General features: G+C 40.6%; 1 protein-coding gene across 1 annotated transcript in view; it reads left to right on the forward strand.

The window, feature by feature from the left end:
- The first annotated feature begins 8669 nt into the window (after positions 1 to 8669).
- LOC122807565 (zinc finger BED domain-containing protein 5-like) overlaps positions 8670 to 21746 on the forward strand; it is an 89522-nt gene continuing 76445 nt past the window's right edge. The window contains exon 1 of the mRNA XM_044078478.1: positions 8670 to 8883. Within this exon, the coding sequence (XP_043934413.1) occupies positions 8670 to 8883 (214 nt within the window). The remainder of the gene's footprint in view (positions 8884 to 21746) is intronic.

The following is a 21746-nucleotide window of genomic DNA, read 5'->3' on the forward strand; positions in this document are numbered from 1 at the left end:
ATGTCATGCTGCAGGAAAAAGCACAGTGGCACTCAAATTATTTATTAGAAATATCATGTAACTTTTTTTATGAAGATCATGTTAAGAACTTCAAAAGGCAAAAAACTTACTTTGGCTGTCTGAAGGGAGTAACATTGCCCTCTTTTCTCTTCACTGCTTGCATGGTAGGCAATGGACACGCCAACACACTACTCCAGGTTTGCACTGTATCATAGCAACAGAGATCTGTAATTCCAGAGCGACACTACTTTTATGCCTCAACTCAGCAAAGCTCTATTACTATGGGCCAATACAGCAGGCACAATGCAGCTTTGCCACCTTGTGGTCAAAATTAAGTATGCACACCTTTGGTCAGCTTTGACATGACCAGCTAACACTACAATTTATAATTTACTTAGTTGTTTGTTTAGATAATTTAAGCAGCCAAGAAATAAAAAATGCTTATTTTGAAGTATGATTTATGAGATTGCAAGTAATAGTCTGCTGTGCCTAGTAATTGTTCTACCCAAGCTTGTGTAAAATAAAAAAATAAGAGACCAATATCACAACATGAAATAAATGGATTGCTATACAATAGTGATGATGATTGAAAAGCTATACAGTAGTGATGATGATTGAAAAAAAATGCAGCTACAAGTCTTCACAGTACAAACTAATGGATCAGATCATGCTGTAATGTAAAAGCACAACTGTTAAATGCATGACGTGATGAAGAAAGGAGTGAGGCAAAAAAAAAAAGACAAAGATTAATAGTATTCATAGTCCAACAATTTACATAAGAGCAGGGGCAATCATCAAAGAGTGCTAGTACGCCTATATGCAAAGTGGCTAAGTGTGAATGAGTGGTACTGATTATAGAAATTTTCAGCCCTGCATCAAATCGCCCACAAGAGATTTGCCTTTCTTTAATGACATAAAATTTATTAAAACTGGTGAAGTTATATGTGGTGGAAAACGTATGTACATGAGGTCTCAATCTATTTTGGTGACTTCTGTTATATGACAGTGTGCATGAGCCTACACACACTTTTCCGATTTCTTGTAAGACAACCTGCTCTGAGCATAGCAATATAGCATTAAACTCAAACTATCAAGTTTTATTCACTGAATGTGAGAATGTCCTTACACAGGCACCCTGTCTGGTCTTTCATGAGGCTATGTTAATCCTTTCCAAATTAATCATAGTCTTATACAATATTTACTATTTGATTATTTATTTCTTTTACTATACATATATATATATATATATATATATATATATATATATATGTGTGTGTGTGTGTGTGTGTGTATAGATATACATATATATATATATATATATATATTTTTTTTTTTTTTTTTTTTGTTTGTTTTTTTTTTGACTATCTAATTTTAATATATCGATTTTTTTTTCTTGTAGGTCAATTAGTTCCTTATCCCACTGTTTCCTCTTTAAAGAGTACCAAGCTATAATTTTACCATATAGGAATGCTTTTAAGGCATCCCATAAATATATCTCAGACATGTCCTTTGTATAGTTGATTTTGATAAAAGTCTGAATTTCTTTTAGAAGAAAAAAATTTTGACATTTTTAGATTAGTAATATGGACAGATATACATTTAATAGGCATAGCATTATGATCTGAAAGAGGACAAGATACAACCTTAGCCTTGTCTAAACTATTTATTAGATAATCTGAAATATATACTCTATCTATTATAGCTTGAGTTCCATATCTATATGAGTAATGAGTACAAAAAAAGTGAATCTGGGTCTGCAAATTCCTATATATATTTAATATGTAATAAGTCTATAAATTTTATTAACTGCTTTTCTGGAGGGGATATTCTCTTTCTAGTGGTGTTAATGTCATCATATTTTAGAATCCAATTAAAGCCACCTGCCAATATAATACTACCTTTTGAATTTTGAACAGTTTGGTCTAGGTGTTGTTTAACAGTCCTAACTCTTATTCATGGATTCCAATATAAGTTAATAATGTATATAATTTCTTATTAATTTCAAAAGTTACTGAGAAAAGTAAATATCATCAAAATCTTGAAAACCAACAATGGCGAATGCTGGAATATTGAATGTTGGAAAAGTAGAACTGTATGCTATGTGACCCAAAGGTATACTAAAATAGTACTGATTTTGACATACCTTTGCAGTTTGCTGAAATGTCTTGCTGAATGAAGCAGGTATTCAGGAATGCTGGTATCTTGTGTAGTGATCGCTACACTGTTCTCTGGCCGGCCTTAGGCATAGGCCAACTAGGCGGCCGCCTAGGGTGCCGGTGTAGCAGGGGCACTTTTCCAGTATTTATTTGGTGTAGGTAGACCAGGATGGGGGCACTAGGTAATGTGTTGAGGGGCGCTGTGGAGCTGTTTTGCCTAGGGCACCAGTTGACCTAGGGCCGCTGTACTCGACATAGTGTGATCTCGGAGTTGGTATATTAAATTTGCAGGGGGTGGGGGGGTGCAGGGGGCATAGCCCCCCTCCCCCTTGCAAAATTTCTGAATGATAACTGTAGATTGTTTATGGTTTTTGAGTTTCGAGATCTCAGCATTCAGTATTGCTGGTTTTCAGGATTTTGAGACTTCTGTATTTCCGTCTCGGTCTTTTCAGGTTCGGTATTCTGGGCATTCGGGTTTTAAAAGAAGACCCATAAAAGCAGCAATAATGTAAAGTGGGTAGTATTTTAGTCCACACATTGGTCAGTACAATACTGCACACAGACAGCACTATGCACAAACTGTCTTATTAACTATTCTAACCATTTGTTTAATTGTATAATCCATCACCATCATCCTCCCTGGTACAATCACTTTATATTATTTACAGTAAGGGATAAAACAGTTAAATTAGCCGTCTCACTTTTTTTACCTCTTTTGTATTTCATTTCCTATACCTTACTGTTGTCTACTACATCTTAACCACCTCCTCAAAGTCCACAATATTTTCTTCTGTTTTATCTAGTCTCCTTTTACTTTAAACAATCATAACTATTTTCTGTTGTAATGTCAGCCTCTTTTAATAAAGGAACATTCACATTTTCATTCACTTTTCCTTCACTTCACCCTCATCTTCCCCTGAATCAGTATTTCCCACTTTGCCCCTTTCAGGACATCAGTTCAATTCCATTAACAATCTGCTATTCAAATACTTCATCTTGCATAACATCACTTTTTCGTTTTCCACCATACCATCTAATCAGCCAAACCAAACATAACCATTTTACAGCATTTTGTACAGTTCATTTTACAATTCTTTGTCATATGCCATTTTCTCCACATTGACTACAGCATTTCATGTTATGCTCACTTATTAAATGCATACATTTTCTACAGAAATAACATATTTTGGGCTTTGCAACATACTTTACAGCCCCTCTTTTTCTATTCAGCTTAATGAGACATGTTAAGGTTATGCCCACCTCCCACACAACAATCCACAAAAGTACTTCATTCATCTTCTTTTTAATTTAATTTTTCAACACTTTCATACAGTTCCTTGAAAAAGTCGCTTAAACGATTTTCTTAAACCTCATTTGTCCTTATCTGCACAGATAAGTTTTTTTTTTTATTCTGTATATTTAATCTTGAAAAACGCATAACCGATCAAACATGACAAATTTGTCCAGAAACTGAAAATTCTCAAAGGTAACATTTTAAAACTGCCCAGTGTCCAAATATATCAGAGTTTATACCATGAGCTGTAAAACCCAGACTTCACACTTTTGTCCAAAATACCGTTAATTGGTAATCGTTCTTTGTTTTTATCTGTTGCATTTTTCTTTTCCTGCCAATACTTTGCTTGCAAGAACAGCAGCAAAAGAATGGGTGGCCTGCTGTGACTCATGCAGGCTTCTTTCTGACATTTGCAATCCCTGCTGCTAAAGTGCACTGTCTCATTTTCTCCTATCAGTCCACTGCTAACCATGCACCACGCAAAACTTCACACTGCTGATTAGCAGAACAGTGCATTTCACCATCACTTCTCCTCAAGAAGCAGAAATACACTTCAAGAGTTCCTCTTCATTTATCAAAATAAATAATGTTGAATCAGCCAGTCCTCTTTCTGTAAGGACAGTACAAACTAGCTCCTCAGACTGCTGCAACACAATCCTTTGCTCATTATCATCAGATAGCAAACAGAATTCAACACCAGTAACATCAGCAACCTTCGCCTTAACCATGGCAATTCTCTCCCTGTATGTTCAGACCCTGCTACCCCTATCAAAAATAGCAGGGGTACTTTATGTTCATATCCACATATATGGATACACACACACACACCACTGTTACACAAACCTCAACTCAGGAATATTTGCTCATCAAAATTCAACCCACACCACTTGTTCCATAACCATCTCATTAATTTAATTAATGCATCAGTCATTTCTTACATTTTATGGAAAAGTAAATCATCTCATCCCCATTTCCAAATAATTTTAAACCACAGGATAAAATGGTTGCAAAAACAACCCATTTAGCAAAAAATTCAAGAAAGACCCAGCCAAGCTAGAGTCTTCATTGTGTAATACCTTAAACATCCTATAGTGGAGGAGCATGCAATATGGAAATGACCCTTTAAAGTGTTTCAGCTATATAGCTTCTGAAGGGTGGGTATGTGGGAAAAAAATCAAATGTAGACAGATCAACAATAGTCAGGCAGAGACGAACAAGCACTACAGCTAAATAGTTAAAAGAGGAATGCTATTTCTCAGCCACTAATTAGCTAGATGTTATTCACTGTCTGTAAAAGAATTATTTTCTAACTGAGCCTAGCCCACAAAAAAAACAAAAAAAAAACAAAAAAAGAAAACTTAAGACAAATGCAATATAAGGAAAAGATAAAAAAATAGAAGTAACCAAACTTCAAATGAATAACTGTGATCCAAAATCAAATGCAGACAAAGAGCAGCAATAGTCAGCCAGAGAACAGCCAAGTCAAACAAGATTTAAGGTATTAAGACTTTTGCTTGGCTGAGGCTTTCTTTCAGTTTTTACTGAATGCTTTGTCTGTTTAACCTTTCTACCCTTTGATTTGGATGATGTTTGGGATATTTTGCAGGTACCCTAATGTTTATGTACATCAGGCTTGATTTTAAGCTCTCTGTTTCTAAAATATAGCCACAAATCCACTTATGTTATACTGATGATGACAGAAAAAGGCAGAAACATGGCATGTCTACAGATAATAAATCTGATTTTGGAAACTCCTCCCAGTGCCATCTCAAGAGCTCATTCTACTGAGCACTGAGAGATCAGCTGGGAAGGCCCTCTCCCTTAGTCTCTTAAAATGTAATTATCTTCTGTTTCCTCCCTTCCCACTTACTAAAAAAAAAAAATCACACTTTATTTGGCTGCTTTTACTGTATTTGTGCTTCTTCCTACTTTATTTAGATTTTTGCTGCATGTTCTTAAAGTGTTCAGTTGCATTTAATCTGTTGCACTTATTACTGCTTGTTATTAGCCTGAATATGGTATATCTGTCATACAGCTGCAAACAGTGTTCCACCCAGCATTTCATCTACTTGGTTCTGTACTTCAAGACTATGGACGACTTAAGTGGGATGATCTTCCTTTGTGAGGGACCAACTGCTTGCTTGATCCCATCGCACGTTCTTTGCTTGTTACCAATGTCCATGGCCTGCTGAATCTCGAAGCAAAGTTGGAGCCAATAATCATTTGCAAACCACTGAGCTATCAACTGCACTTAACTCAAAGCACACTGGAGTGCATGTTCTCCTCATTGGGCAAGTGCTTGTATGCAGCCAATGCCTGTTTCTTCTTCTCAATGAAGGGTGTCAGCATTTCAGTGTGGACTTCAAACCAATCAACACTTGACTGTCTTCTTCTCAAAGCTAGATACTGCAGTGCTGTACATAACATTCCATCATTTTCCCATCTTTTGCTGTTATCATTGTTATCCAGGCAGGGCAAGGTCTCTTCAAGTGCTTGACAAACTTGCATACTTCTGAAGGATCATGAGTCTTGCCTATGTCAATGCATGGCCTCCCTTCCTTTTTAGAGTGAGAGATCCTTTTCTTCTGGATGTTTACCTAACTACACATAAACAAGTGGTTGGCATCACAGTCTGTGCTGTGGCAAACTCTCTGTTACCAAGACACTACCTAAACTGCTGTGTTTGATGAGGACAAGGTCAAGCTGGTGCCAATGTTTCAATTTTGGGTGTCGCCATGAAATTTGTGCTGGGGCTTGACATTGAATAAAGTGTTGGTTATGCAGAGCTCATATTGGGAACAAAGTTAAAGGAGATGCTCTCAGTTTTCTTTCATCTTTTCTGTTCTAAACTGTCCCAGACACGATAGCCAGCTATGATGGTCATTACCAACTCTGGCATCAAAATCATCAAGAATGAATAATGGTTCATGGGAATGGACCTCGTTGATGGCAGCACTAAGTTCATCATAGAGCATGTCCTTGGCTTCCTGGGTAGAAGTTAATGTATGAGCGTAGATGCTAAAGATGTTGACCATGGCCACTGGTGTTTGTAGCTGAATTTTCAGCAGTCTTTCACTTCCCGTATTCGGTAAAATGACTGAGCCATTGAGATTGTTTCTGATTGTAAAACCAACACCATGTTCCTTGGTCTCTTTTGGAAGCTTCCCATACCAGAAAAAAAGTAAATTCCTTCTCCCTGAGACATCCAATGGACAATAACTTTGTTTTCTGGACAGCCACAATGTCTTTCTGCAATCTGCCAGCTATGACTAAACTTGATACTGAGCCCAGATTGGAGGAACTCAATGATGAACTAATAGCACTCTTTTCTGGAAAAGCCCCCATGAAAGATGGTATCCCCTCAGAGATCCTTAAATGTGCCAACAGTACCTTAATCTCACAGCTGCATGCAATACTTTGCCAATGCTGGGGAGAAGGTAGTGCACTGCAAGATATGAGGGATGCTAACATAAGGAAAGATTCACTTCTTCTGCTTCATTTGATTCAATGGTCTGAATTTTCGTGAAGCGAAGGAAACCTGACAGCCATGACTTTGAAAAGAAGATAGAATCATCTTAATTCAGTCAGAATAACATTTAAGGGAAAGATGGTGGCAGTAAAATAGAGAGATAAGTGTTGACTCTACAAAGAGGCCAGTCACAAGTGGAGTCCTTCAGGGATCAGTCCTTGGACCGCTCCTTTTTGGCATTTACTTATCAGAAATCAAGGCCAATGTCAGTGGTCTCTGGCTGGCTAAATTTGCAGATGATTGCAAATTAGGAGCTGTCATTTAATCTCACACTGACACAAATGGTCTTCAGGAGGGGCTGATATAGACAAACAACTGGTGTCAGAGCCATGGACTAAAACTGAATGTCAAGAAATGCATAATAGTATCCTTTGGGAAGCTATCCATCCATGGTAACTATCATATTGACAACACACCCCTTAGAGTTGACCCAGTAGTCAGGGACTTAGGGACACACATAAATAGTAATCTAGTCTTTGATCATCACATGTCTACAGTGGTGAGGAAATCATTCTTTGTTGCACAATGTATAAACAACGGTATGGCATGTAAGTCCAAGGAAGTCATTGCTCCACTGTTTGGCATTCATCAGACCAGTCATTGAGTATAATGCCCCCTTTGGTATGTACCTAACCAGGCATATCCAACAAGTGGAACATCCACAAAGATTCCTCACTAAAAGAATACAGGGTGTAAGTAATGTGTCCTCTGCAGATGGCCTCAAGGCCCTATCCCTGTATTCTGTCTCCTACAGATTTTTGAAGGTAGATCTATGCCTGGCATGCAGGGCATTGTCAGACCCCACTCTGATGGACCTCCTGCATATCCACAAAACAAACCTTGCCTGTGATATAAATAGGACCTGCTGGAGAGATAGGTATGTATCCTAGAGACTACCCCATCTATGGAACAGACCCCCCATTCATGGGAAGCAGAGTTCCTCCCTAACCCAAGCCAAGTGCAACTTGGACAACTGGATGGGAAACTAGAAATTTATCCCTGGTTTGGCACCTATGTCTCTAATGGGAACAAGTAACCTGTAAATGATTCATCTCACAGGCCCATGCGTACCAAGGGTATCAGAAGTTGTCAGAGATTTGGGATGCATGGCTAGGCTTAAAAAGGCCATTGTGGTCATTAGCCTAGTAAACACCTATGAACCTATTTATAAGACTAAAGGTGACAAAAGTGATTGTAACAACTATTGTGGCATCTCCCTCCTCTGTACCATGGGGAAGCTGTTTGCATGTATTGTTCTGAAGAAGCTCCACATTCTTGCAGAGAGAGTTTACCTTGAGTCTCAGTGTGGGTTCAGAGCTGAATGGTCTACTATAGACATGGTTTTCTCTATGAGGAAACTACAAGAAAAGGGTAGGGAGCAGAACAAACCTCTGTATATTATCTTCATTGATCTGACCAAGGCATTTGTCTTCACCAGTAGGAAAGGTCTGTTTGCAATTTTGGCAAAGATCAGCTGTCTTCCAGTACTGCTCAGCATTATCAGGGCTTTCCATGAGGCATAAAGGGGACCATCATGTACAAAGGATCCACAACTGAACCTTTTGAGATTCTCAGTGGAGTAAAGCAAGGATGTGTTGGCTCCAACATTGTCTGGTATCTTCTTTTCTGTTCTGTTCAAATTTGCTTTTGTAACTTAACTGCTACAGAGGGTATCTTTCTCTGAACCAGAATGGACAGCAACCTCTTCAAACTGCTGATGCTTAGATCAAAGACCAGGGTGCTTAAGAAGCATCTAAGGGAGTTCCTGTTCATTGATGACACAGCTATTGTGGCTCACAGTCAGCAAGAACTTCAGTCACTCATGGCTTGCTTTGCGGATGCATGCATGGAATTTGGCCTCATAATCAGTTTAAAGAAGACCCAGGTGATGGTCCAAAATGTAGGTAATGAGCCATCAGTCAAGGTGAGCAACTATAAGCTGGACGTTGTCCATGAGTTCATACACCTAGGCTCTACAGTCTCTGAAAACTTGTCAACTGATAGCAGAATCAACAAGCACATTGGAAAAGCTGCTACAATGTTTACCAGGCTGACAAAGACTATGTGGTAATAATAAGCTCACTGGGCACACCAAGATGCAGGTTTACACAGCCTGTGTTTTGAATACATTACTATATGTCGCCTCACAGCAAGAGGTTCTCTGGTTCGATTCTCGGCTGGGGTGCCTTCTGTGTGGAGTTTGCATGTTCTCCCTGCGTTCGCGTGGGTTTCCTCCGGGTTCTCCGGTTTCCTCCCACATTCTAAAGACATACTTCTGGAGCGTTTCTCCCCGGGCCTCCACTGAAAACAGGATCTGTGGAACCTAGTTGGACTTTCCCGGTCAACAAATGTTAAATAAATAAATAAAATAAAATAAATATGGCAGTGAAACATGGACACTGCACTCAAAACAGGAGAAGTGGGTCAATGTATACCGTATGCTCTGCCTTAGGGGAATACTTGGTATCTCATGGATCCCCAACAGCACAATCCTTGAGAGGAAGGGTACCACCTTCAGATTCACCCTCCTGAAATAGAGATGTGTGCATTGGTTGGGTCATGTTTCATGCATGACAGATGGCCGAAAACTGAAAGATCTCCTTTTTGGATAGCTGGAGTATGGAAAGAGGCCGTAACGGCAGCCAAAATTATGCTGCAAAGACATTTGCAAGCATGACCTCAGTGCTGTCTCCATCAGCGTGGACACCTGGCATTCTCTTGCTAAAGACAAGATTACCTGGTAATGGGGAGTGAAGGAAGCTCTCACTATGTATGAAACCACCTTGGCAAGGAGAGCAGAGAATAAGAGAGCACTCGGGAAGATCAGTGCCCATGATACCAGACTGACATCTGCCTACTGCTGCTCAGAATATGGAAAAGACTGCCACTCCCAGATTGGACTGCATAGCTACAGAAGATGCTGCTCAAATCAGTCCAATAGAGGCAGACACACATGATCTTTTGGGATCAAAAGATACCTACTAGTAGCCTGATTATATTGTAACTGTTAATTTAAGCCTCTTAGCTTTGATTTAAGCACTTGGGCTTCAAACTAGTTATTTTACATTAGGAATGTTTGTGGTATACACTCTTGTGGCATTACATATAGAGGATGTCAGTGGCATCAGCACCATGCCTACTGCTCAGGGTAAAGACCCTACACATAAAATTACTTATGCTGAGGCAATTACAAGTAACTTTCCTAAAACACTAAGACCTCCTACACAGTACAATCAAAGAAAGGGTCCTCGGCCATCACATAAACACTCCATTAAAACACCATCCACAGCTATACAAAGTAACACTGTATCCATTTCCTCTACTGCTAAGCCTTTAATCCAAACCAGGGCACAGCCCAACTTCCCGGTCATTGGTGATTCTATAATGAGGCACACTGATGTCCCCCTCACCAGACTGGGTAAGAAGAAAGTCACAGTTAGCTGCCTTTCTGGGGTTAGGATCCATCAAGTCACACAGGCACTCAGGTCATTGAACCACAGGTACCAGTATGACTTTGTCATACTCCATGTGGGTGTCAATGACCTTAGACATACAGCCCTTCATTATATGAAGTGAGACATGATCGAGCTTGCTGATTATGTCTCCAGCAAGTAGGAGCCTAGCACTGAGCAGCACTCTACCTTTTCCAAAGATGATGCCATGTTACCAACAGAAAATGATTGATTTTTAACAACTGGCTTAGTTTTGGTGTCAATCCAGGGGGCTACAATATTTGGCAGCCTAGGAGGACATGGCTGACAGACCATGCTGCTTTGCCAGGGGTGGTCTTCACTTATCCCTTCTAGGTTTCAAATATTGGCAAAGACCTTTTCCATCCCCATAGTGCCTTTTTTAGGCAAAGCCAAAATAATAAACCTACCAACTTAACTGAACCGATGAAGGAATATCTGAAGGTGGTACTGCTCAGTGCTAGAAGTCTTAACAAGAACCTCCACTCCCTGTAAGCCTTCCTATCCCTGGAGAGTGTAGACATCTGTGAAGTAATGGAAACATGATTTAAAGTTGTGGAGACAACCCCAGCAATGCAAGGCCTTTCATATCTTTAGACCAGCTACTGCAAAGGTGGGAACTAAAGGTGGATGAGTCTCAGTCTACAGTAAAATCAACCACACATCCAGACTAGTTAAAGTGTAAGACCCACTGGAAGTCATACCTGTGCAACTCACCATAAACAGGGTGTCATACCATATCCTTGCAACCTATAGATCCTTTCCACGTCCCAGGAAACCCAAACTACCTATCTCAACGTACTAGAGTCCCTCACCATTCAAACTAATAAGATATTCATGGGGCCCTCAACTACCCCTCTACACACTGGGAATCCTACACCACTTTTAATGCACAAGACCAGCAATTCTTAAACTTTACTAATACTAACATACTGGAACAGTTGGTCCATTCTTCTACCAGGGGTACAAACATCCTTGACCTTGTATTCCCAAACATGGAGGATCAATGCCCAGTGTAATGTCCCCACTCATTAAATCTGATCATAAGGCTGTATTACTTGAAATAAGAATTAAATCCGGGATCCAGCAAAACCAAAAATCTTTAAGAACTATTCCAAGGCTAACCTGTCTCTACTTAGCAACACCATGGCTAAATTCCAAGCACCTCCAAAACCCAGTAAACACCATAGCATATGCTGAACTATTTACAAAATCTCATGAGCTGTGCCAACTTGTATTAAGTATAAGACAAACTCAAAAGGCAAGCCACCCTGGTGGAATCATATCAATCGGTTATACGTCAAAAGAAAAAAGTTTTGGCCAAGAGTAGGAGGAACAAAGCCATACATACTGAAAGCCCCCTGACCAATCTAAACAGGCAGCTAAGAGTGTTACTTAATACTTCGAAAGCTAAATTTGAAGAAAAAATAGCTTCATAGGCAAAGGACAACCACAATACTTTCTACAGCTATGCCTGTAACCTCAGTGGAAATACACAACAATGAGCAGAACTTAGTGTAAATGGTATCACCCACACTAAACCGGAGGCCACTGCCAACCTTTAGACTGACAGATTCAGATCAAATTTCTCCACCACTCCCCCCCCCCCCCCACGATAGTCCAAAGGAAATACTGCATACTCCAATCCCCCCAACCATTACTAGGGAACAAGTCATCAGTGCACTTTTCAAGGCCAAAAACACTGCATCAATGGTCCCTGATAACATCCTGAGATATTTAATAAATAGCATGAAACATGACCTCTCTGGTCCACTTAAATCACTTTTCTCCTGGAGCCTTCAGTCAGCTTTTGTGCCCAAGGAATGGAAGATGGCTATAGTCATTACGCTGCAGAAAGGAGGTCCACCCACTAATACGGATAACTACATGCCATGCACCAGCCCCATATGTAAGGCCATGGAAAGAATCATCATGGACACGATAAATGAGGACACAGGTAACCTGCAAATGCTGGACCCATCACAGTTCATTTTTGTTAAAGGAAGGTCATACGTAGTAAATCTGGTGGACTTGTTTGAGAGGGTCAACAAAGCACTGAATGAAGGTTAAGATTGTGCACACAGCTTACCTTGACCTGGCCAAGGTTTCTGATAAAATACCCCACTCAGGCATTATAGACAAGCTCACTAACTTGGATATAAATCCTTTTATCACCTCCAGGATAGCCAACTGTCTCCCTGATATTACCAAGGAGGTCAAAATAGGTGACGCCACCTCCACCCACAGCCCAGGGCTCCATACTGGGCCTGCTCCCTTTTGTCATCTACTTCTCTGAAATGGAAGCAAATGCTGAAGGTTTATGGCTGACTAAGCTTGCAGATGATTTCAGCCTGGGGTCTATCATCGATTCCCCTTCAGACACTATTATTCTTCAAGAAGGTCCATCTCTGACTAACAAATGGTGCCAAAGCCATGGTCTTAAACTCAATGCTAAGAAATGCATAATTATACCATCTGGGAAGTCAACCATCCCAGTTAATAACCTTGTTGATAATACACCCCTATGAGTCAACCCAGTGGTCAAGGATCTGGGTACGTACATAGGCAGTTGCCTTACCTTCAACCACCATGTGGCCACAGTGGTGAGAAAATCCTTTTATGTTGCATAACTTATAAGTAAGGGCATGGCATATAGGTCCAAAGAGGTCACTATCCCACTATACTCTGCCCTTATCTGAACAATCATAGAGTACAGTGCTCCCTTTGGTATGTACCTGACCAGGCATATGCAGCAACTAGAGAGACCTCAGTGGTTCCTTACAAAAAGAATACAAGGCATGACCAACCTGCCTTATGCACAGTGCTTTAAAGCCCTTTCCCTCTACTTAATCTCCTAGAAATTGCAGAGGAGTGATCTATGCCGGGTTTACAAGCCATCCACAAATGCCACACTTATGAATCTCCTACATATTAGTAAGTCAAAGAGTACCAGAAATACAAGGTCTAGGTACCTGAACTTTGCCTATGACTTAAACAGAACATGCTGGAATGACAGATATGTGTCCCAGAGACTGCCTCTCCTATGGAATAGGCTACCCATCCATGTGAAGCTGAGTTCACCTATTACCCAGTTTAAGCGCAACCTAGACCAGTGGATGGGGAATAGGAAATATATACACCAGGCCTGGCACCCATGTCTCTTATAGACAGAGGTATCTTATAAATGCCTGGCTCTCAATATCCTGTTCAGATACAGGACATCATTATTCTTTCGGGAAAACTTGGCTAGGCTTATAAAGACCCCACTAGTTGTTAGCCTAGTAATAATCTATGAATCTATGAATCCTGTAGCAGACACCCATGGGATATTTGTCTATGGTACTTACATGTTCCATTCAACAGTGTGTTTGTATTCACATGCATTTTCCTAAATACCTTTATAAAATAATAGGTCATGGATTTCAGACACACCTACCAATCCCAGCTCATCAGCTCTATCCACTGTGTACTAACAGAGCATTTGGGAAGGACAACCCCCATAGTCTCTTAGTGTCTCTTAGTCTTGTTCTGTTTCCTCCCTCTCCACCTGACAAAAAACATTTTTACACTTTATTCAGCTGCTCTTACTGTAACTGTGTTCCACCTACTTTATTACCTTATTTTGCTATTCTGTGTGCTCTTACGTGTTCAAGTGCTCTTATTCTGCATTTATTACTACCTTCTTGTCAGTAGCCTGATTAGATTTATCTGATGTTCTAAGCATCTTAGTTTTGGTTTTAGCACTTGTGCTTCAGGTCAGTTATTTTACACTTAAGTTTTTTGTTGTCCACACTCTTGTGGACAAACCTTTATCAAAACCCCCTCTCCATAAGTCCACCAAGTATTCAGAACATTATGTCTGGACAATTCCCACCAGTTTCTCCTGCCAGCCTGGTTGACTTTGGCATACTGAGACAGTGTAGCAACTGCCTCATGTTCACAAACAGTCCACTTCTCCTAGCACATAATTCTTCTACTTGTGAGAAATGTATCTACATCAGTAACCTGGAATCCATGCTCTCTCCCACCACAGTCAGTACTCCTGACAAAGAGGAGATTCCCAGCACAAACACCACACCACCCACATCACATAGCCAAGTACAACACACACCCACCTATGCAGGAGTCCTCAATAAAAACTTACTTGAACAACAGAGACCCCCAAAACACACTCACAAACATTCGACACACAACACCAAATACATCACACACAGCAGACAACAGACCAGTGTCTCACAAACACAGCCCAGTAGGCATAACAATTAACCAATGCAGCCCATAAGGCATAACAATAAACCAAACATACTAGTCATTGGTGAGTCAGTAGTGAGACACACTGATGTTCTCCTCACCAGGCTCAACAAGGACAATGTCATGGTCAGTTGTCTGTCAGGTGCCAGAATGCGCCACATCATGCACACACTTAAGCCTCTCCACAACAGGTACGGGTATGACTCTGTCATTGTCCATGTTGGTGTGAAAGACTTCTGATGTACCTTTCTGGACTATATGAAGAGAGACATGATTGTGTTGTCAGAGTATGTGTCCCAGGCAGGTATGACCATAGCCCTAAGCAGAATCCTACCTTCACCAAGAATGATACTACAATGCCAACAAAAAATAGTTGACATCAACAACTGGCTTAGTTTCTGGTGTCTTTCCAAGGGGATCCAGTATCTGTCTGCCTGGGATGACATGGTTAACAGGTCTCGATGCTTTGCCAGAGATGGCCTCCATCTGTCACCCCTGGGGTTCCAGATCCTGGCAGAGGCTCTTGCCTCCCTCATTGTGCCTTTTTAGGCTATGTCCCAAAGACAAACCTTCCAACATAAAAGATCTGTCAAAAAGCAAATTGAAGGTCATGCTGCTTAATGCTAGGATCCTTAACCTAAAAATGTGCTCACTGGAGGCTCTCCTCACACTGGACGATGCCGATGTCTGTGTGGTCATGGAAACTTGGTTCAGGGCTGTGGAGAGCACCCCTGCCTTACCAGGCAACACCTCATGTCATGCTTCCTGACTCCAAAATGAGGTCGGAAAGACTAAAGGTGGTGGAGTCTCTATCTTCATTAAGGGCAGGCACACCTCCACACTGGTTTGCCAGCATGATGTACTGGAATTACTCCAGGTGCAACTGACAGTTGGCAAGACACCCATCCAAGTTATAGCCAGCTATAGACCCCCCTCCATGACTCTGGACACCCACTTCTCCTACCAGGATCTACTTGACTCCATCAAGGTGCCCCTTAACACCCTGATCCTTGGTGACTTAAACTACCCCACCATAGACTGGATGAACTATTCCTGCACTAAGGCATTCACCCAATGTTTCCTTGACTTAATCAGTTCTAATGCACTAGGTCAGCTCGTCTCATCCCCCACAAGGGGAGATAATATTCTGGACTTGGTTCTCACCAACATGGGTGACTGCTGCACCACTCCCATAGTATGTTCGTCCTTGATGAGATCAGATGATTGGTCTGTCACATTCAAAGTTTCTATCCCACCCAACCCCCCCCCCCCCAACTGTAACCAGGCTAAAAAACTTCTCAAAAGCTGATTACAACCTCCTAAGGGAGGTTATCAGTAGCTTCACACCACCGCTCCTCTCACAGGATGCAGACAACTATGCTGACCAGTATGCCAATGCAGTATACAAGCACCTGTATAACTGCATGGACTCAGCCGTACCCAACAGAACTAAAACCTGCTCCTCAAGGAAATACAAACCTGTCTGGTGGACATCCTCTATCAACAGGCTTTACAACAAAAGGAAGAAACTGTTGTCCAAGGGTAAAAAGGAACAAATTCCAAATTGGAAAAACTCACTTCTCAGCCTCAACAAGCAAATTAGATCACAGTGAAAACCTCCAAAGCCAATTAAGAATTGAAACTACTCTCTGAAACAAAAGGAAACCACAAAACCTCCATTGCAAAGCCCAGGTTTGTTCCAAATTAGTACTTAACAGTACCACTTATACTGATCATGTTGACTTAGCCAACCTGATAGCTGATAGACTCAGCACAAACGTCACCCCCCATCCCCCCTAAAGGCCCATTCAACATCTCTGATACTTGTCCCACACTTCAAATCTCCATAGCTTAAGTGTTAAAGGCCCTATACAAGGCAAAGAACACAGTTTCCATGGGACCTGACAGTATCCCAGGCTGCATTCTGCGCCATCTCCAGCAAGAACTAGCTTCACCATTGAGCACCCTATTCAACTCCAGCCTAATTACAGGCTTCATTCCAGCAGAGTGGAGAACTGCCACTGTCATCCCCTTGCACAAAGGTGGTGCGACTACTGACCCAGGAAACTATCACCCCATTTGCTTGACAAGTCTGATCTGTAAAGCCATGGAGTGTATTGTTATGGATCTCATAAACAAGGACATAGGCAATCTCCAAGCACATGACCCCACCCAAATCGGATTCATCAGGGGCAGATCTTGCTTCTTAAACCTGGTTGACTTCTTTGAGACTGTTCCAAGGCCCTGGATGAGGGAAAGTCAGTACATACAGCTTACCTTGACTTGGCCATGGCCTTTGATACAATCCCCCACTTGGGCATCATGGAAAAGCTAACTCAACTTGGCGTAAATCCCTATCTCATCAGGTGGCTCACTGATAGGACCCACAAGGTCAAAATAGGTGCCGCCACCTTCTACAGCAAACCTGTCACTAGTGATATTCCCCAGGGATCCGTCCTGGGACCCCTACTGTTTGGCATCTACTTCTCAAAGGTCTAGGCAAAGACAAAGGGCCTGTGGCTGACCAAGTTTGTAGATGACTGTAAGTTGGGTGCTGTCAATGACTCCCCAAATGATGTTAACATACTGCAAGAGGGTCTCACAGCAACAAATGACTGGTGCCAAAATCATGGCCTTAAGTTAAATTCAAAAAAATCCATTATCATACCATTTGGCAAAAACATGGCCCCTACTGATTGCTACATCAATGGCAACCCCCTTGGCACACAATCTGTGGTGACAGACCTGGGTACATAGGTTGACAACAATCTCACATTCGACCATCATGTAGTAGCAGTGGTCAGAAAAGCCTTTTACTTGATTCATCTCATAAGTAAAGGGATTGCATCCAGAAAAACGGAGGATATTACCTCTCTGTACTCCTCCCTCATTAGGCCTATAACTGAGTAAAACGCCACTTTTGGTATGTACCTCTCCAAACACCTGCACCAACTGGAAATGCACAAAAATACCTCACAAAGAAAATCCAGGGCCTCCAACAACTGTCCTATGTGGATAGGCTCAAACCAATATCACTCTACTCGGTATCGTACAGATTGCTCACAGGTGATCTGTGTCTTGCCTACATGGCAATATCAGACCCTGCTCTACTAGTGATGGTCCACATCCGTAAGTCTAACTCCTCGTGCATTACCCACTCAAAAGGCCTAAATCTAACATGAGACATCAACAAAACCTACTATAGAGACAGATTTGTCTCCCACAGGCTGCCCCATCTCTAGAATAGACTTCCTATACATGTCAAAAAGAGTACCTCGCAGACCCTCTTCAAGCACAACCTTGACGAGTGGATGGGAAACCACAAATTTGTTCCAAGGGTTCCACCTTTGTCCATCATTGACAGGGATGACAGGTGCTGAATGTGGTTTCTTTTTAGGGATAAACTCTTGGCTAGGTTTGTAAGGGCAAAGTGGTTATATATATGTTTTTTAAGGAAGTATTTTATGTGAATCACATGATTTTTTTATGGGCTGCAGATCATGTGATTACCCTTGGTTTGTATTTAACTTGCATTTAATTGCACTGATTGTAAGCATTGAAGAAGGGTGTGAACCTGAAAGCTTTGTCTTGTGATAAAGGTGTTTTTCTTTCTCAACTGTGTGGTATTTTTTAGGTTTGTAAGGGCCCCAGTAACCGTCTATGACCCTATGATCCTGTGTTGATCGACTTAATCCACTTTGCCCAAAGGTGAATTTGGCAAAAAACTATGCTGAGACAACTTTCTGTGAATCTTGGAGGTAATTCTTAATATAGTATATATACATAAACACATATATAAATATATAAATGTATATATGGTTTACTATAAAAATGTGGAAAATCAAAACATTTTTCCACATTTTGATCAAATTCGTTTTCTGAATTTGGTAATACAGAATTACCAGAATGTCAGAAATGGTAACCACAGAATCGACATTTGAACACTGGAAATTCCAATGTCGAAAGTCCGTGTTACTGGTAATGTTTTTGCAGGGGGGCAAGCCCCCTTGCACCCCCCGTTATACCCCCTGCATATTATATATTCCAACTCTAAGAACGCACTACAGTAAGGAAAAGGGTAAATTTCTGATCCCCACTGTAGGGCAATCTGTTATCAAAATGTCGATCCCATACTAGCAAATGCACATTACCATTCACTAATGTGTATTCCAACATTTTCGGATCAGCATTATGGAAACTGGAAAACACACATTCAATCATCTTAGTATATCTGTATATATCTATATCTATCTATCATATATATATACATATATATATATATATATATATATATATATATATATATATATATATATATATATATATGGGTCTACTTCAGTGGACCAACTTACCTGAAAATTGAAGCCCAGACTCTCGAGACGAAGAGACTGAAAAGATCAGCAGAGGTTTCACATGGGAAAAGAGTCAGTTGGCCAACATAGTGACCTTTGCTCTTTTCCACACTGTAGTGTGATCTCGGAGTTGGTATATTTAAGTAAGGGGGTATGGATTGAGTTTAGTGTGGTTTGTTTATGTGGTGGTGTTAAGACAACTTACCATTTTCCGGGTGTTAGTTTTCGCTGTTTTGCATGTTCAGTGTCCTGGTCTGTTCAGTTCTTTCGTCTCGGGTTTCTGGGTTTCAGTTTTCTGGTAAGTCGATCTACTGAAGTAGATCCATATATATGTGTGTGTATGTGTGTGTGTGTGTGTGTGTGTGTGTGTATGTGTAATTATACACACACACACACACACACACACACATATAAATAAATATATATATATATATATATATATATATATATATATATATATATATATATATACACAGTGGATATAAAAAGTTTACACACCCCTGTTAAAATGCCATGTTTTTGTGATATATACAAATGAGACCACAAAAAGTTTCTCACCTTTAATGTGACCTATAAACTGCACAATTCGATTGAAAAACAAATCTGTTATGGGAAAAATATAAAAAATAAAAAAAACATACAATAAGCTGGTTGCATAAATGTGCACACTCTTAAACTAATACTTTGCTGAAGCACCTTTTGATTTAATTACAGCATTCAGTCTTCTTGGGTACACACCTGCCATCAATTAAAAAAAGTCTGATTAACCCCAAATAAAGTTCAGCTGTCCTAGTAGGATTTTCCTGACATTTACTCAGTTACCTGCTACAGCAAAAGCCATGGTTCGCATGAGAGCTTACAAAGCATCAAAGGGATCTCATTGTTGAAAGGTATCGGTCAGGAGAAGGGTACAAAAAATTTTCCATAGCATTGGATATGCCATGGAACACAGTGAAGACAGTCATCAAAAAATGGAGAAAATATGGGACAACAGTAACAGTGCATAGAACCGGACGTCCCTCCAAAATTGATAAGAAGACAAGACGAAAACTGGTCAGGAAGGCTGCCAAGAGACCTACAGCAACACTGAAGGAGCTGCAGGAATCTTTGGTAAGTACGTCCGTGGTGGCGCAGCGGTGATGTTGCCTCACAGCAAGAGGTTCTCCCATTCGATTCTCGGCTTGGGTTGGGAGTGCCTTCTGTGTGGAGTCTGCATGTCCTCCCTGCAGTCGAGTGGGCGTTCGAAAGACATGCGTTGAATGGGCGTGCCTTCGTTGAAGGTTGGGCGTCAGGCTGGCAACTCAACACCATAAAAACCAACTGCCAATCATTAGCGGACCAGAGTTCTGCTGTGGCAACCCCTAACTCGGAAAAAGCTGAAAGACAAACAACAACAACAACAACAACTGGTTATGTACTACATGTGACAACAATCTTCCATACTCTCCATATGTCTGGGCTATGGGGTAGGGTTGCAAGACAGAAGCCTTTTCTTACACAGAAAAACATCCAGGCCTGGCTAAAATTTGCATAACAATACATCAAGTCTCCTAAAAGCATGTGTGAAAATGTGTTCTGGTGCGATAAGACCAAGGTTGAACTTTTTGGCCACAATTCCAAAAGGTACATTTGGCGCAAAAACAACAGTTCACATCACCAAAAGAACACCATCCCCACGGTGAAGCATGGTGGTGGCACTATCATCCTTTGGGGTTTCTTTTCTTCAGCTGGAAATGGGGCTTCAGTCAAGGTGGAGGGAATTATGAACAGTTCACTTTTGGCCCAAAACCTTCAGGAGTCTGCTAAAAAGCTGAAGATGAAGAGGAATTTCACCTTTCAACATGACAATGACCTCAAGCATACATCCAAGTCAACAAAAGAATGGCTTCACCAGAAGAAAATTAAAGTGTTGGAATGGCCCAGCCAGAGCCCCGACATAAATCCAATAGAAAATCTGCGGGGTGACCTGAAGAGGGCTGTGCCAACAGATGCCCTCGTAATCTGATAGATTTGGAGTGCTTTTGCAAGGAAAAGTGGGTAAATATGGCCAAGTGAAGATGTGCCATGCTGATAGACTCCTACCCAAGAAGATTGAATGTTGTAATTAAATCAAAAGGTGCTTCAACAAAGTATTAGTTTAAGGGTGTGCACACTTATGAAAACAGTTTATTGTATGTTTTTTATTTTTTACATTTTTTCCCCGAACAAATTTGTTTGTTTTTCAATTGAATTGTACAGATTACAGGTCACATTAAAGATGGGAAAAGTTTTGAAATGATTTTTTGTGGTCTAATTTTTTTATATCACAAAAACCTGGCTTTTTAACAGGGGTGTGTAAACTTTTTATAGCCACTGTATATATATATATATATATATATATATATATATATATATATATATATATATATATATATATATGGGTCTACTGCTTTTAGTCGAATTACATTTGGTCGAAAATAATTTCAGGCAGCCCACTTCACTGAAAGCACATTTGACTGAAAGCTCATTTGGTCAAATTACATTTGGTCGAAAATGGAATATAGCCCCTGCCCCACTGCAGTGCGACCCTGGAGTGAGAACATAAAGTTAGGGGGGGGTGTGAGGGGCATAGCCCCCCACATTTTGCAACTAGTTTTTACTGACGTTGCATACTGCAATATATTTTTAATGGATACACATGTATATAATATTGCA

This window comes from Protopterus annectens, chromosome 7.part1 (assembly GCF_019279795.1).
Source record: "Protopterus annectens isolate FY-2018-M chromosome 7.part1, PAN1.0, whole genome shotgun sequence".
Taxonomy (NCBI): Eukaryota; Metazoa; Chordata; order Ceratodontiformes; family Protopteridae; genus Protopterus; species Protopterus annectens.